At 36.7% G+C, this 17913-nt stretch overlaps 1 protein-coding gene and 2 long non-coding RNA genes across 3 annotated transcripts in view; 2 read left to right on the top strand and 1 right to left on the bottom strand.

Annotated features, from left to right (window-relative positions):
• The first annotated feature begins 2540 nt into the window (after positions 1 to 2540).
• LOC116289779 (uncharacterized) lies at positions 2541 to 2969 on the top strand. Its single transcript, XR_016119684.1, has 2 exons — positions 2541 to 2714; positions 2784 to 2969. It is a non-coding gene; the product is annotated as an uncharacterized LOC116289779 (long non-coding RNA).
• Positions 2970 to 4394: 1425 nt separating this feature from the next.
• Positions 4395 to 14706, bottom strand: LOC148913407 (uncharacterized). The gene is made up of 5 exons (XM_089029400.1): positions 14397 to 14706; positions 7179 to 7553; positions 6766 to 6819; positions 6616 to 6645; positions 4395 to 6388 (listed from the first exon to the last, which is right to left on the bottom strand). Exons 2-5 carry the CDS (start codon positions 7360 to 7362, stop codon positions 6306 to 6308), a joined length of 351 nt encoding a protein of 116 aa, XP_088885526.1. The 5' UTR covers positions 7363 to 7553; positions 14397 to 14706; the 3' UTR covers positions 4395 to 6305.
• The window catches only part of LOC116307077 (uncharacterized), a 109408-nt gene continuing 104530 nt past the window's right edge, over positions 13036 to 17913 (top strand). The window contains exon 1 of the long non-coding RNA XR_016119680.1: positions 13036 to 13151. This is a non-coding gene — a long non-coding RNA (uncharacterized LOC116307077). The remainder of the gene's footprint in view (positions 13152 to 17913) is intronic.

Genomic DNA, 17913 nt, shown 5'->3' with positions numbered 1-17913 from the left:
GCTCTGGGTAGTTTTGGTCTGGCACACCTAGCCGCATTGAAACGGCTACAACTTTGTCTTGAATAACTCGATCTGCAAGCGCTTTTCACACAATGTCAGGAAAGGATCGGATTGAAGGTTTAAACAATGATACATTAGATCAAAGTGGCCATTTCATTATGACGTAATGATGACATAATAGAATTCGTTTACCGCTTATTTTCTCGAAAACTAGACCTAAACTTTCAAAGCGACTTGAACCAGTCGATAGTATTCATCAAGGCACCCAACATATTGCAATATGAAAAAAATGTATGAGAGCGTTTTCCAAATATTACGCGATGAATATTTTCATGGACTTTTACTATTATTTCCAGCGTGTCAACTTTATACCTCAAAATCGGGACTTTAATTTAGTGGATTCAATATTTTTAGTAGCTAGAATATAGGTACGGATATAGACACTGTCCTTATTGAGTATGAATCAAATTGTGACTTTCTTTCTAACGTTATGGATTTTTTGATATGAAGCTAAATGACCCCATTTGTTGCCAAAAGCGATAGAAAATATCGAAGAAAGCAGCATTCAAAAAATCGTCGAACGATTTTTTTCTAAATGAAGTCACTAAAAGATGTGTCTTTTACAAATATTCTCCTTTAATTTCATATGCATTGAAGGGTTTTAAGGCAGTCAAATAAAATAAAAATAAGTACGCTCACAACTAACAGCACACGACAAGGAATAACACGGAAGTCAAGCGTGAATAATCAACAAGCAGCCGTGATAGCGAAAATAGTTGTGAGCGTACTTATTTTGTAGAAAGGTTTTAGTGAGTTTAGCAAAGTGTTGGGGTTTATTTGACAATTTATAAAGAAATCCGTGAAAAAATCGAAAAATACGATTTCCGCTTGTTGCTGGTCTAAAAATAGCTGCGACGTCAGTACCAGCGGATAACGCTAGCTAGGGTTAAAACTTTTTCTAGTCGGTAACAAAGCAGCTGATTTATAGTCAACCTCTCACCCAATTTTGATAGATTGCAAATTTAACACTATTCATATCAGTTTAACGTTTAAGTTCAATAAATTTAAAAGCAAAGAAACACTTTATTGTAAGGGACTGTGCAATAATTATCAGGAGGGGGGGGGGGGGGGGGGGGGGCTAAAAAACCAGAGGGAGGGGGATCACATAAAATTGATGCTAAGGTAGGGGGGGCTCAAAGTGAAATCACTCATTAATCACTTATTATTCGAAATGTATATAAAAGCAACATGAATCAGGAGGTGTGCCAGAAATTGATGGTTGATGAAACCACTCTTAAATGCTTTGTACAACATCTTCAGTTTCTTGAATTGAAAGCTCAAAAAAGGAAAGCTGAACGAAACAACCTTCCAAACATTAACTGGAAAGATGAACACCAAATCAGAGCTGCTAGCACGTGTCCTTAATTTTGCTCTTGCTAAAACACCTAGGGATGAAAGAATTAATTCCAGTGATAGTAGTACAGAATTCCTGTCCAGTGATTCCGAATACGACTCTGATTCTTCTGAAAACAGCTCTGATGTGGAATCAGATGACTATGAAATGAACGGTTTTGGAAGGAGATGACAGTGAATAAGCGCTTATGGAGCTTTAGCAGAATGCTACCAGAATGCAAGTACGTGGAGAACTAGGCGACAAGTCCTCTCGATAATGACTCAGTGATAAGGTGACATTTGGTGCACTGAAGACGTGGATCCCAGAGCTAACTATATATCGTTATAGTGTTGCCAGAAAACATGCACTTCTCCATGGTAGAGATGATCCACCACCTCTAAATTTCACTTTAAAAGGATGTAGTTTTAAAACAAGTTTTAATTTTAAAGTACGCAGTCACCTTAAAATTGTCCACCATCTTGAATCTAGCTTAGAAACCTGGACCCGGTTGTAGGAAGGATGAATAGCGCTATCCCTTGGTCAAATATTATCCTGCGGATAAATTTATTGAATAACAGCATTAACTTATCCTCTGGATAAGTATTTATCTGCTGGCCATATTGCTATCCACCCTTCGTACAACTAAAACCTCAGGGATCCCACGAAAACGACAATTGGCCACTTTAGGAACAAGTGAAGGAAAGGGAACGAGTATATAGAAGGTATTGATATCATTGGAAAAAAATTGCCCATACATTTGGAATATTTGCTCTTTTTAGTCTTTTTCCTCTCTTTCCAAAGCAAAAGGTTGTTCTTAAAAGTAAAAATAAATAGCACAAGTAAACTGCGTGACAAAACATCCTAAATGACCCGTAAGTCTTCTGTTCTTTCGCTAACTAGTAGTTAGTGTGTTTTCGCAACTCTACGAAACTTAAGAAACCACAAGAGGCGAATGTATAGGTCAACAGATAGAATAAGCTTATAAAATCAGCAAAAATACGGTTCTAAATTTTAACAAATTCCTAAGGATTATATACCGAAATGTTCAGAAAAGCCCGGGGTTTTCAAATCCACTTCTGTTTTTTTGACATGTTCTTTTTTATATCAAGGAAAGACGATATAGCGTCCAATAGCGTACATTCAACTGTACGCGACAGGTCACCAGGCCCAGAAGAGTTGTCCGAGAGACACTGGGTACTATTGCGATAGAACTAAGATAGTTAACACAGCACGTGAACTTTAGTTATGAAATTTAGTTATTAAGAGGAATATGGGAGATTGTTATTGAGTTTTTGTTTTGGATTCGATAGGGACACATTCGGTAAGTCTATTATAGTTTGTATTAGATCACACAGATTGATTCTAAGAATCTCTTTGATTGTATTTATAGTGAACCGCACATCGATACACGACACATCGACTCATCAACACAGCATACTTTCGAGAATTTCTATCTTGTGGCATAATAACGACATGAGAGATAATGAATCTTCGTTTAATCTGATTAGGAAATAGATGTATGTATTGAATGCGAGTTTCATGAAGGACCCAATAAATATAGATTGATGAAAGCATAGTTAATATCGATGAAAGGCATGAATATTTTCTACATCAACTCAAAACGTACGGTGGTTTTTTTCAATAGAATTCATTCTAAACCATATAATACAGTCTGTGAATAGTTGAATTAACTGAATCCACTTCTGTTTTTTGCCTATATAGTCATTATTTTGAGAAAAGATCCAAAAACCTTGTTTTTGAGACATAATTTGTATGGGCTTACATGAGGGGGCGTGAGCTTGAAATCGTAGCTGACCAAATGTTAACAGTTTTTTTTCTGATGTTATCTTATTAAAAAATTAGAGAGGGCAAAAAAGGTCACATCAAAATTAACAGATTTCTGCAGTTTGGCTTCGATTGGCTAAGTAACAGCTAAATTACAAGCCATCAAAAACATAAAAAAATCACAAAGATTGTGTATGTTAACTAAGGGACGAGCGTCACCAGTAATTTTTGAGATTTTTGAGAGGCTGCTACACAAAATTAAATAAGGTATGAAACCCAAAATCTTGAAACTCCAGAAATTTACTCATTTCTATGTAATCTTTCTTGTTATTATGTTTGATTTTTTAATTAGGTTTATTCTAAAATTTCGTTCCCAGTCCTCAACTCGTTTCTAAAGTGGGCAATATAAGCTTGATATGTAAGTTGTCAATCAGAGTTCTATTGGACAATCAAATATTACGGCCACCTTTTAGGTAATTAAAACCTTTCATGTGGTTAGTTTTCGTTTTTCAGCTGAAGCAAAAGACGTGCACAACAAGTTCAAGCTGCTCCTTCAAAATTGTTATCCTTCGAGAACTTTACTACGACTCTAGTTCTGGTTACTCATTTGGTGTCACTGGCGATGCCATGCCAAGACGTTCGCTTTAAATCTCTAGCTTTAATGCATTCCTGTATCAGATCTGTCTATCTTTCCAAGGTCAGTTACCATCCCAAAAAAATTATAGGAAATTAGATTTTTATAGTTTGTACCGCACTACAAAATGTCGATAAGGTCCTGAAGGGGTAAAATGGAAGCTGGGATTCGCCTCTTTTTTTGGTCTGGGAAATGGGATTTTATGCACTGGGAATAGGGTTTACAAACATTCTTAAAAAAAAAAAAGAAAAGAAAAAAGAGAGAGAGAGAGAGAGAAACAATCAGAAAATGGGATTGAGATTTGAGCAAAACATAGCTGGGACTATGGGATTTGGTCAAAATGGGGTCGCTGGTAAGTGGGATTATTAACCTTCTTCAGGACCCTCGTTAGGCTTACGTGTCTTGAAGACCAAAACCATCACACGGTTGGCTCAGTTGGTTAAGCATCAGACTGTTGTGCAGGAGGTCGTGGGTTTAAGCATTGTGTGACGCTCTAGGATACCGATACCGTTATCCTCCCCGAATATCCTACCTTCCTTCCGAGAAAAACTATGCACAACAACGAGTAACAATACACTAATTACAACATTTATTTAGAAACTTGATTAACGATAAACTCGTAAAGTTATAGATCAAATATAAACTGCAACTAGACTCAAGAAAGGAATTACTTAATATAAATGTTCACGCTCAAAGTTCAACTTTACTTGCTTGCACCTTACTTGACTTGCTCTAAGAAACTTTCTGTCCAATTCTGACTTCTTTTCCCTTCCCCACGTAGCGCTGCAGATTAACCAACTACTCCGTCTTTGAATAGTTGAAGAGGTTCTCAGCTTTACTCCTTCGGTAATGATTCTCTCGTCGCTTCTCTACTGAACTGACTAATTTATCGACTTACAATGTGATAGCGTCCTATACTTCAGTACAATCTTAAGGACGTTCATGGCAATGCTCACGCGCATCCTTCCTACGCATTAATTTAGTGAGCGCGCGTTCATCGTGATGACGTCATTTAAAATCTCATAAAAACGTCTTTTATTCTCCTTAAGCTCTAAAACTAAGTGGGTAACCCCTTTTTCATTTCGTTTTTTTTTTTTTTTTTTTTTTGAAAGTACTCGGTAATACCTAACTTTAGAGCAAAAATTTGAAAAATCTGACGCGATGGGTTCAATTAAATCGAAATGACATACTCTGTGTTTAATTGAAATAGACAACATTTCACATTATGTATTTCTAATTTTTAACACACATTTCAAATGCTAACTAGTTATTTGGTTATTTTCTAGTCTTCTGTGAAAAATGGGGACTACAAATTTATTTTTTTAGTAAAATATGGCTTATTTTTGACAGCTTTCCATGTTTACGTTGTTCGCGCGTTTTTACCGTAAAAAGGGTGAGCTTCCACGTATTCTGACGGCTAAACGAAGTCGGGGACCCTCACTTTTTATTTGCTTATATTTTACTTCTAGTATGATGTTCTTTCATCATGCAAAATTTTTAAAAAATCTGACGATGGGTTGTTTTGCCCATGAACGTCCTTAACAATAGATCAATACAATCCCTCTAGGGGCTACAAAAGCGCTGTAATTACGTAATTAGTTTTTGCTCAAGGGAATTGAATTATTTCGTCACACATTGGCAGCCGGACCAACACTCAGGGTCTTAAAATAACTGAAAAGAAATTGCTGCCTAGTCTCCTCCTCAGGCGTCTAGTTTTCTCTCTTCTCTCTCTTTCCCGTACTGGGCTTCCTGTGTTGGCTGAGAGTTGACCGACCTCGTTTTCACCACAGGATACCCACCCCTCTCGAACAGCAACAAAAACCAAACCAACAAAAACCTTAGCGAGTAGCCTGCGGAGGAGGCTAAGTGCTGCGTTTGTAATTATGTAATTACATCTACAAATGGTTAGGCTTTCAGTTGGCTCGGCGATATCCACTTTAAATGGCGTTTTGTTTGGATGAGGCGCTACTAAGCCATAAGTTATGTCCCACTAGTAGCGAAAAGTGCCGGCTCCGAAAACCCAAACATTAGATTTACCTTTAATAGACCTATCCCGAATTCGCTTGACTGACCACGAAACAATGGTTTGAAGTGGAGATTTAACTTGATTTTTTTATTCATCAAGTTCAACCTCGACTTAAAACCATTGTTTCGTGATCAGTCAAGCGAATTCGGGATAGGTCTATTCAAAACATATTTGCATTTATATATTTGACCGACTAGTTGGATTTGACTAAAAAAACAATCCCTCTCGCTCTAATGGCCTATGAGTCAATATTAGTCAATAACCAATCCGCGTGCCTTCTGCCTCATGAGCTATTGACTCATAGCCCATTAGGGCTCAAGGACATATATTGCTAAAAAGACGGGGAAAAGACAAACGGGTTTTCAAAGCCCGTCCGAATATTAAACTGACTCTTTTTGACTCGTTTTTGACCTTACCTAACCTTAGCTACTTTAAATAATCACTGAAAAAATGTTGAGGCCCTGTGATTAAATTGAAGGCAGTGTCATCAGAAGCGCGAAACACACGAAAAGTACTACAATCTTCTGGTACTCTGATTTCGCCGCAGCGCCTGATATTGAAAAAAAAGGTAAGAAAAGGTAAAAAAAAAAAAAGCTATGTAAGTAGACGATATTCAACTTGTTTATCCAATGGAAATTATGCTGAGTGAAACAGGTTTAGTCCCTGAAAAGCAGCCCGTTCCCTAGAGTCGAACTGAGCTGTTTTCTTGATTAAGGTCTGCTGAAAAATGAAATGTATAATTTGATTTCTGTTATTAGAAGAAGAGAGCGTACTTACTGTTGGGTTTTGTAGTGACTGTCGTTGGTCCTGTAACAAAGATTACAAGTTTGTTAGTCAGCTTTGTCTCTGGTTATAACACTTATTTATCGGTACAGAAAGCAACACGACACGACACAGTCTGTTATTATAAGTAGATAGCATACTTACTGTTGGTTTTTACGGTGACCGTCGTTGATTTTGGTGTGTTTACCGTCACTTGCCCTGATAATAAGATATTAAGTTAGTTAGTCAACTTAGCCTCTCATTATAAGCAGCATGCATAGCACAGCATAGCATAGCATAGCATGGCATGGCATGGCATGGCATATGGTATAGCATAGCATAGCATGGCATAGCATTGCATGGCATGGCATGGCATGGCATGGCATGGCATGGCATAGCATGGCATGGCATGGCATGGCATGGCATGGCATTGGATGGCATAGCATAGCATAGCATGGCATAGCATAGCATAGCATGGCATGGCATGGCGTGGCGTGGCGTGGCGTGGCGTGGCGTGGCGTGGCGTGGCGTGGCGTGGCGTGGCGTGGCGTGGCGTGGCGTGGCGTGGTCATACTTACTAGGCAATACTTTGAGCTCTTGTATTACAGGATCCTCATTTTCGTGCTTTCCTTCAAGACAAACAGCAGTGTAGTAGGTCTTTTCGTCACTCAAGGATATGTTTTGCAAAATCGTGGCCGATTTTCCTTGCTCTAGGTTTTCTTTTGTTGGGAACTTCAGACGAAAAAGGAAAGGTTTGCACATAGCGTCTTTGTCGTACAGCTTATACAGCAATTCTGTATCGTGTATAGCTATGACACCGCATGGATTCCAATTGCTACTATTCAACCAAACACCGAATTCAAGACGACGTATACTCTCGCTTGCTTTGTTGAGCTCACTGAATGTAGCGTTGTCGCCTTCGGTATAAGTAAGTGGCCTTGGAACCGCGTAGCCTGCAAAAATAGATAAAAGAAATCCAAATTTTGAATAACTAGGGCAGGTACACAACATACAAAGACACAGCACCATAGTTAATAGATTAACTATGACAGCACAAATTCAAACTGGAATCCAACCTACAAGAGATAACATCCAAGGAAAATGAAAGCCCACCAGAAAAGTCGAAAAGAACAAAGGAAAAGCCTAAAAAGATAACTTGCAAGTAAAACTAGAAACAAGATTTAAATATAAACCTAGGCATGGCCAATATAAAAGACAAATGAGTAAATCAGATGTCGATAAACAAAAAACAACAAACAAACAAACAAACAAACGAACAAAAAAACACAAACAACTGGCTGCGCGGACCAGATCTAAATTCTGAATGGGAGGGACTCATGATCATAATTGCCGCACAACACCGAGTGCCTCCTGCGAGATACTATGAAAAACACATCCTTAGTAAATATGTTGATACTATATATGTAGAATGTGTAACGAGTATGACAAAACCATTCATCAGATTGTTGCTGGGTGCCCAGTACTTGCAGAGTACAGAGTTGGCACCTACTATACGTCAACTGCAAACTTTGTAAACACTATGGATTTTAGGTTGCTGCATGACAAATGGTATGAACACCAACCAGAGAAAGTAATGGCGGACAATGCAAGAGTTACCATCTTATGGGATCTGCAAGTCCATACATACAAGAGAATACCGGCAAAACAGACCAGACAGAATTGATGTTAAAGGGCCGGGGAGATAGACAAACTTTCTTTCTTTGTTGATATGTCAATTCCATCAGAAAAGAATGTGAGCTTGAAACAAAATGGAAAACTGTTTAAGTATATAAGGATCTTGAGATCGAAGTTGGTGAGAAAAATGTGGGGAATGGAAACGAAAGTTATACCGGGCATCGTTATTGGGGCACTAGGCCCCATAAATCATAGTCTCCCCCACAGCCGCTTTCAGTGTCGTCACGCAACGCTTTCTCCCCTGAGTAGCGGCTGCTTACCCGAGCACAACATTCCTTTCCTATGAATTAACCAATCACGGCTTAGTTCTCGAAAACCAGGAACCATTCGCGCCATATGGAAAGCAAGATGCGCGAAGGCTTCGAGATAGCAGCTAAGAAATTTCGCATCAAACAGTTTAATGATCATCAGAAAGACGCGAAAAACAAGATTTCTTTGAAAATCTGCCTACTGGATATGGGAAATCGCTCAAAGGAATAAAATATTGGCGCTCTAGAGTATAGCCCAGTAATTTCTTTCGAGACAAGCTCGGGGACTTTTTGAATAACAGGAGTTCGAAGTTCTTGGCATTTCATATAAACTGCTAACGCGACGTTAGAAGGTTGGCCATAAGATAACGCTTTAGCTAACGATTCGTGTTCACTTTTCACGACTTTTCTAACAGTGTGAACAAAACAAAACAACTTTTCTAACAGTATCAAATTGAGCTAATCCTCGCAGTATACGTGAAGTAAATACCAGAACTGTGAGCGTTACCCAGAAGTTTACAATGAATACCCGTGGAAGTCAACGGTGTGACAGTGTCAGATTTAAAAGTTATCTAGCCTTTTTGCTATTTTCTTTAGCTTTACACTGCATTCGTTGTTTAAGATAAGTGATCTGCGCGGCTCATCTTCTTCGTTTATTAAAAATACTGTCAGACTTTACATTCGAATTCAATCTCTTAAATCTTGAGTCGTCTCGTTTAACTTCCATGAGTCTAAATTCCGCTTTTTTAAAAAGTTTTCCAGTTTCTTTTTGCTTCTAATATTTTGGTACGAGCTCGATAGCAAGTACAAACTCGAATTCACTGTCGGCCGATTAAACAATGTCGATAGCTAAACTTATAAAAATATAAATCTTTTCTTTCTTTATGAACAAAGAAAACACTTAGTTCCGTCTCCAATAACTTTGGGGGGGGGGGGGGGGGGGGGGGGTCATTAAACATTCAACAAGACCGAATTCAATTTTAATTTCCCAAAGATTTTCTCCAACTTCCACTCAATGCGTCTTAGAATCATTTCTCTAGTTTCGCGAATGTTTACAAGTTGTCGAATTCGAAACGTTTTGATTGGTTCTTGAAACACAATGACACTTATCTAATTGGCTGAACACAAACAATAGGAAAGGAATGTTGTGCTCGGGTAAGCAGCCGCTAGCCAGGGGAGAAAGCGTTGCGTGACGACACTGAAAGCGGCTGTGGGGGAGACTACATAAATCAGTGCTTAGGTAGGAATGTCAAACAACTATCATGAAACATAGAAATCGCCAAACTGCAAAAAATCGCACTACATGAAACTGCACATGTCATTTAAAAAATCTCAAAGAATCCTAGTCAACTACGATGCACTGCGCTCCTGTGTTATTAATTACATCGTTCGCCTGCAACGTTCTCGAAGAGCTTCTTCCATACACCGTTGGAGCAAACTTGTGCAAAAATGTCCTCAAATTCCCAAAGTTTCCTTCCTTTCATTCCACAGTAAGTAGGTTGAATTTTTCAGAGTGATTCTCTTTGTGAAATTATGATTTTTCGGTAGTCCAACTGTTAGACAACCCCGCTTTCGAAATCTACCTTAGATTCGTTGCCAAAATTTCTTAATCTTTAAGTGACTATGTATCAATATATCATTATGGCCATAACACATCTAGCAGGAATAACAAGAACGATAGAACTGGATTTCCAAACTTTACCCTACGAAACCGCCATTTTGCCTGGCAGAGAAAAAGGCGCTTTGCATAGCATTTCATTTTTTCCGGCGCGCAATGCATCGTAGTTGCCGATAACCTGACTTCGAGTATTTGTTGATTCTTACTTTCCTATGGTCTAAGCAATGGAGCACGTGAGTGTACAATTGCAAGCATAAAATGCATTTTTGAGAAAAAAAATAAAAAATAAAAAATAAAAAATAAATAAAAATAAATAAAAAATAAAAAATAAATAAAAAAAATAAAAAATAAAAAATAAAAAATAAAAAATAAAAAATAAAAAATAAAAAATAAAAAATAAAAAATAAAAAATAAAAAATAAAAAATGAAAGTAATTAGTATAATTTTGGACTTGAATATAGACTTTCTAGAGCTGTGATTGGTCGAGCGACCAGTGACTCAAAGACGATAATCACCGCTTCTGCGGTGATCATGCGGTTTTCCAAAGTTTACCAGGCCAGAAGTAATACTAAAAGGTTATTTTTTATCCTGAATAATTTTTTTTCTCATTAAATCCTCTAAATGTGTAGCAAGCCAAGTGGAACCATTATACATCCAGCTTTCTCTAGATTATATACACCTAATTGAAAAAACGTTGTCGGGTTCAAAAAAAGGTTATATCATTAAAGCTAAGACCGAAGGGGAGCATGGGAAGACAAACAATTATGCTAATTTCATGCGTATTGCAGTTTTCCCTTCCTGTGCACATTTTATGCATCATGGCTTTGGCATGTTGTTAATCTAGGTCAACCGACTTTGCTCTACTGTGCATTTTTACATGTCTATGTGCAAATATAATACACATTTCAGAGTGCCCAAAATCCTTTTTGGTCTTAGCTGCAATGATATGACCTTCTCGAACTCGACTACGTTTTTTCAATTAGGTGTAGACCCCTTTCAAAATTTATGAGGCCTTCGGGAAAAAAAGTGTCTATTTTCCTAATAGCCTCGCAAATGGCATTTTATATTTACTCACAAGGGGGATGAACCGCCACTCAATCTATCCCTTCCCTGAATCCCCCTTGCGAGTTTCAAACAAAGATTTGACGGAAATGTTTAGTTCTTTAGATTACTTCCCATTGCGCGAATGTGAGCGTATGCAAATGAATATGCTTGTTCAAATATAGAGAACCGAAGTGTGACGTCACGAAAATCAAAATTTTGCTTTTGACAACTTTCGATCCTCAATATTTCGATAGAACATCAAGAAAGACGTTAACAAGCCAAACTTTAAGAATATCGGTTAAAAAGCAACGGAGATATGGCCGTTTGAATGTATAATATCCCCATACAAATCACTGTATTTTCGCCCAGGTTCTTTACGCAATGAACCAGGGCAAAAATACAGATCATTTGTATGGGGAAATTATATATTGCTATTCAAGCAATAGGCGACTTGCACTAAGAGGTCACGTGATCAAATCGGCCATTGTGGCTGGCATTCTACAGGATTTTAGCTATGCGAGAATGTAAAAAAAGATGGCGAATTCGGGTAGTTTTTTGGCGATAAAAGGTAAGTTAGCGCACTAAATAAAGATAAACATCCCCTTTTCTTGCAAGAAATATATTCTTAGTACATATCTAAAGTAGATTTTTGCTATTAACTCGCCAAGAAGAGAAAAAATATGGTATTTTTTGCGCTACGATGTGAAGACCTACGAAGTGTTTAGTCTTGTTTTGCCGACTTCATGACCTCAAAACAATGACCTCTTGTCGAAAAATTTCAAGTATTTTTCAACTTCATTCTTGAAAAATGCATTTTTCTTGCAAGAAATATTCTTTTAATAGATACCTTAAGTAGATCTTTCCTATTCATTCGCCAGGAAAAGGAAAAATATGGTATGTTTTGAGGTCATGCAGCCTACACTTCGTAGGTCTTCACATCGTAGTTAAAAAATACCATATTTTTTCTCTTCTTGGCGAGTTAATAGCAAAAATCTACTTTAGATATGTACTAAGAATATATTTCTTGCAAGAAAAGGGGATGTTTATCGTTATTTAGTGCGCTAACTTACCTTTTATTGCCTAACAAACTACCCGAATTCGCCATCTTTTTTTACATTCTCGCATTGCAAAAATCCTGTAGAATACACCGAATCGAAATATGGCGACCAATTTGAATAACTATTGTTCTGCACTGACTAGCGACTGACTAGCCTCCTATACATGTGAAAATGCTTTTATGTTTCCACGTGAACACGAGGCTAGTCAGTCGCTTGCCAGCGCAGAACAGTAGTTATTCAAATTGGTCGCCATATTTCGATTCGGTGTATGCCAGCCACAATGGCCGATTTGATCACGTGAATTCTTTGTTCAAGTCGCCCATTCTCTTGACATTTGGCGTGCTAGCGTCTTTCTTGATGTTCTATCGAAATCGAGGATCGAAATTATGATACAGTGAAAATAATATTTTGTGACGTCATTACTTCGGTACTCTATTAAAGTTGTTGTTACTATTATTCTTTCCAAAGATAGAAGTGATTGTCTCCACATAAGTTACCAACTGAAACTAATCTTTCTACCAACGAAGTGAGACCATCTTTTCGCATTTGATAACAATAAATAATAATAATATATAATTTATATAGCGCTCAACCTATTAAAATATCTTTATATAAAGCGCTTTACATCCATGGCTAGAAAATAAAGAAAACAAAATCCTGTTATGGAAATGATATACAATGAAAAAAGCTATTAATGCAGTAAGAAAGAAAAAAAATTACTCGATATCAATGATAAAAAATTTACATAAATGTAATGTCTAATGATTTTTAATAGCATTGCTTCACTGAGCTCTACGCTTAGGACTCAATTTTTAGAATAATTTTTAGTTGGCAATATTCTGATGATCGACTTGTGACATATGAAGTTCCACCCGACAATACACCAAGGTAATATATATATATATATATATATAATGCTTATAGCCTTTATTAAATATGTTACGTGCAGTACTTTGGTTTATTCGTACTAAAAACCCGGCTACTAGAATAATGTTTTTAAATTTTCTAAAACAACACTGAGACAGAGAGCTTTTGAATTTGTTAGGATATTGAATGACTAACCAATCCGCAAACACTAGCGTAAAAAATTATCCCTCGATGTTTGTTCTCCCGTTCTCCCAGTTGTCAATAGTTCCTTGCGGTAAACAAGAAAAGAAAAGCGTTTGTTTTTGGAAAGAAGTTTCTGGGACTAATAGACAATTTCGTTCCGTGTCATTAAATATACGCCAACCAAGGTTAGCAGAATTGTTTTCTGTGATAAAAACTACTGACCATGAAAACTTAAGTTTTACATATCATCTGCTTCTTGAAAGAACTTAGAAGTAGCGAAGACCTCTGTTCCCGAAGAGACAAGTAGGTGATGTATAGTTTTTATCTCGACATTTTTCGTTGTAATCATAAAAACTCGAAAGAAACATATGTAGCCTTGCCATGGATTGCTTACTGATTCAAGAAAATTCTCTCAATTGAATCGAAGCGACAAGTTTGTTAAAAGTACTCCTCGTTGAGAATTAAAACTTAAGTTCTCAACTTAACGTCACTGTACGTGATAACTTATGCTGTACGCCATCAGGTTCAAAATTTATCAAAGTTAAGAAAAATTAATTTTGGGAAAAACTCTTGTTTCCCCCTCTTTTGTAGTTATTTGTAATAATATTGCTTGACTGTCAGCTGGAAATATGGTAATCGATGAGCGATTTGAAAAGAAAGACCTATTTTTCAAAACGGCTGTCTTCCGTGCAATTGCATACATGGTAATGTTTAAGAAAGCACGGCTACATTAGAATATATTTGACATATTTCCCCCCAAATTCGGTGTCGTCTGAAGCTCATACATCGGAAAGCCGAAATGGAATAAAGCGACGCTTTATTGAAACCCGGTTGGTTCGAATTCAAAACAAGAGGGTAATAAAACTGAGGATCAGATAAAAACGAGCTCGATTCGATCAGTAGTTCTCAAACTCATATTAAAAAAAATCATAAGCTCAGCAACCAAGGATGGGTAGTTTTCGGATTTTCGTGGATGGGCTTTGAAACCTGATGAAAAACCATTTTCATCACTAGTGTTTTAAATATTTTTATCACTAGTGTTTTATTTATCTATTTATATCTATTATCTACTTATGTAATTACCTTTATCTTTTCTTTTTACCACGGACTTTTACCATGTCTCGAACCTTGGACCCTTGGCATGATAAAGTTGAGTTGGATCTATATTTTATTGATGTTTTTACCATACAACTGCTCTACGTATGTTAATTACATAACACAATAAAAACAAGCAAACTTCTTTTTCTGCATAATAAATTATTAACTCATTATACCATATCACACCTATTTTACACAATCTTCATTGTCTCCCTGTAAGCAAGCGCATCACTTACAAGATCCTGGTGATTACTTACAAGGTCTTAAATGGCATGGCACCTGGATACCTGATTGATTTGCTCACCCTACTCAAGCCAAACAGAGTCCTACGATCTAATACTAACGACCACTTACGCCTATCAAGACCAAAGTTCAGAACTAAGAACTACGGGTCTCGCGCTTTTTCCATATGTGCGCTTATATTGTGGAACGATCTGCCGCTATCTATAAGGAACGCTACATCCACTGAATCTTTTAATAATAATAATGATAATAATAATAATAATAATAATAATAATAATAAAAAATGAAAACTGGATAACATCGGTCTTGGATTCATTACATACTAAGTTGTTAGCTGCCATCCAGTGGAGGATAGATGCGATGCACTGCTGTAGGTTAGCAATGTCACCATCTAGGTGTTTAGACTTCTCTAATGTTACATACAGTTGGGTATCGTCGGCATAGATAGCACAGTTGAGACCGTGACTTTCGATGATATCTTCAATAGGTGCGACATAGAGTGAGGAAAGGGGTGGACTGAGGACCGAGCCTTGTGGTATACCTCGAGATAAAGATCGTTGTACTGATGTTGTTTGTCCAATCTTCACTGATAGTTTTCGTCCACTTATGTAAGAATTGATCCACTCTAAAGCCAAACCATGAATAACATACCGAACCTGGAGTCGCTTCAAGAGAATTTGGTGATCAATCATGTAAAGGAAAACTTAAGATATTCCTATTTGACGCATAAATAATAATGTTTTTAATAGTTAATTAAAAATTATATTTATTAGCTTATTATTATTATTATTATTGCAGTGTATATATGTATATATATTTATTTATTCATTTATTCACTATTTATTGATTTATTCTATATTGTAAGAGCATTGAGATATTATGTAATGCGCTAGAATAAAATTATTATTATTATTATTATTATTATTATTATTATTATTATTATTATTATTATTATTATTAGAGAAGTAATTCCAACCAACTTTGTCAGCAAATTCCTCGTTTTGATAGTTGGTAACGCACTAGACTATCACGTCAAGAATCCCATTTTTGAGACATGGTAAGTCCAAGGTAATAAAAGAAAAGAAGTATAAAAAGTGCTAATGGAGGGTAGTGAAATGAAGCAAATGGGTGGAAAGTTGATGAGAAATTCCTCTAGCTATTTTGAGACAAACACGACAAATATGTAGATATAATATGTATGATATATTTTCAGCACTAGTGAAGAAAATATTTCAAACACTAGTGGTGAAAATATTTCGAACGCTAGTGATGAAAATGTTCTTTCATTAGGTTTAATTTCAAAACCCATGCATCCACGTGATCCAAAAAGTGTTCATCCATTGATTACTGAGCGAATGCATTAATATTATTAATGAGTTTGAGAAGTTAATATCATGGACTGCATGCATGCATGTAGCAAATGTTTGTAAATATGCACAAATTTCGGTATCATTGAAAGTCCAATACGGAGCAAAGTGACGACAAGAACTTGTTGGCTTCGTAAAAATTCTTTTTAAACCATTACTAAATACGACACGAAAAAAATAAATAAACCGCTCATATATGTTAATTGAAACCCTCGTGTTTCGTTCCAACTACGAATCATGGAATGAAAGTAAGGAATTCTTATGAAGATCTCTTCGCAAGCATTGCTTTTTCTTCTAGTTCGGCTTCATCTTCTCTTTTATACACGAATAACTTCTTCATTATTAGCAACTGGTTTTAACTCTTCAATAGACAAAGTGATTTTTCATCATTTGAAAATGTATCCAAGATCCAAAATAGACTATTTAGATTGATTCTTTTCACAATGACGCGTTTAAATTCAACAAGAAAAACGAAGCTAACATGAATGGGTTGCATGTACGACGTCACAGCATAAAACCGCTGTACATAATAACTCTTCAGGACCGTGAGTCTACGAGTTAATGGCGGACGAAAAAAAATCGTAAACATTTTGGCACTTTTTTTTCAAATATTAGAAAGATATTTCAGTGAGTGATTGATTATGTATCAAAGATTATTTCAGCAAAGTTCCAGCTCGAATGAAAAATAGTCCGTATTCTGTGACTGATTATCGTTCAGTTCCGCTGCCATGGGCCGGGCACTAAAATTTAACTACCCAAATATGTAGTTTAAGACTCACTTAACATAACTTCAGTTGTTGTCATCTTCAAATTCTAACTAACTGAACTTAATACCATATAGCCAACAACTGTAATAAATTGATACATTCATGACCAATATTTATCAAAAATTGATACATTTTCCCAAAACTCAAAAACTCCCTGGTTCCCATAAAACCAGTTCTAGTGAAGGGACCCGTCCGGCCCAGCTAGTGGGCTTTCCCTCCCAGTCGCATCCCATTTCGCATGGGTGGCCGTAGAGGGTCAGAACGCATTACTCCATAAACAAACGCAGATGTAAACAATTGATACTTGTGAAAATTGAACAAGGGAAATGCACCCACTAGCCGAGCCGGACCAGGAACCGTCCGAAGACAGGTTATAAAGGGTCGATTTAGATTGCCCTTCTAATAATAATAATAATAATAAAACTTTATTTAAAGAGGGGACACACAACAGTTACAATAAAACACATCGTACTGAAAACCCAGTGGCCCTCTGCCACTTCTGGTCCAGCAAGGCAATAGATGGCCCTCCTGAATAGGTTAACGGTCGACACACGACCAGAATACGAAACTGGGTCGACACAGACCCGATCACAGTTCAATTGGCCTTACGTGAAAATATAAAAATTTGGGCTAAACAGGCTAAAAAGTAAACACAAAGCTTGCCTGACAATATGATATATATATATAATATATGCAAGAACGTCGTCATACGATATTAGAACATTAGTGATTTACATGAATACATTGAAAGACAAAATAATACATTAAAAGACAAAAGAAAAAAGTTCAGCTTCAGTGATCTTTTGCCAGTTTTTAATATACTAGCTTCCTACCCCACTAAATCACTAATGTTCTATATAAAATTGTATAGACCGACTGCTTGATAAGTAATTGAAACATACTTACCGTCACCGTTAATCATGAGCAAGATCAGAAGAAAAACGTAATTTTTGGTCTTCATCTTAGTGAAATTGTTCTCGATTACTTGGACAACCTCCATGCAGGCCAGAAAAAACGCAGACTCAGGGTACGAGACTCTCACTTGGAATGAAGAAGTCTTCGGGGAATGCGCATGCGTTAGGCAGAATATCGAAACATTGAAAAATCAGTATCAGCAGGGCACCA

The sequence above is a fragment of the Actinia tenebrosa genome, unplaced genomic scaffold, assembly GCF_029948245.1.
Source record: "Actinia tenebrosa isolate PJP-AT-01 unplaced genomic scaffold, QUT_ActTen_1.0 PGA_scaffold0__85_contigs__length_37466705, whole genome shotgun sequence".
In the NCBI taxonomy this organism is placed as follows: domain Eukaryota; kingdom Metazoa; phylum Cnidaria; class Anthozoa; order Actiniaria; family Actiniidae; genus Actinia; species Actinia tenebrosa.
Note: the sequence above shows the minus strand (reverse complement) of the source record. Positions and strands in the feature narration are given on the sequence as shown.

Bases quoted from the DNA above. Each gene is read 5' to 3' on its own strand.
- LOC148913407 (XM_089029400.1), bottom strand. From the start codon at position 7,362: ATGTGCAAACCTTTCCTTTTTCGTCTGAAGTTCCCAACAAAAGAAAAC. The intron at 6,820-7,178 runs GTAAGTATGACC...TCTTATTATCAG, and splicing joins AGAGCTCAAAGTATTGCCTA to GGCAAGTGACGGTAAACACA. The intron at 6,646-6,765 runs GTAAGTATGCTA...TCTTTGTTACAG, and splicing joins GGTCACCGTAAAAACCAACA to GACCAACGACAGTCACTACA.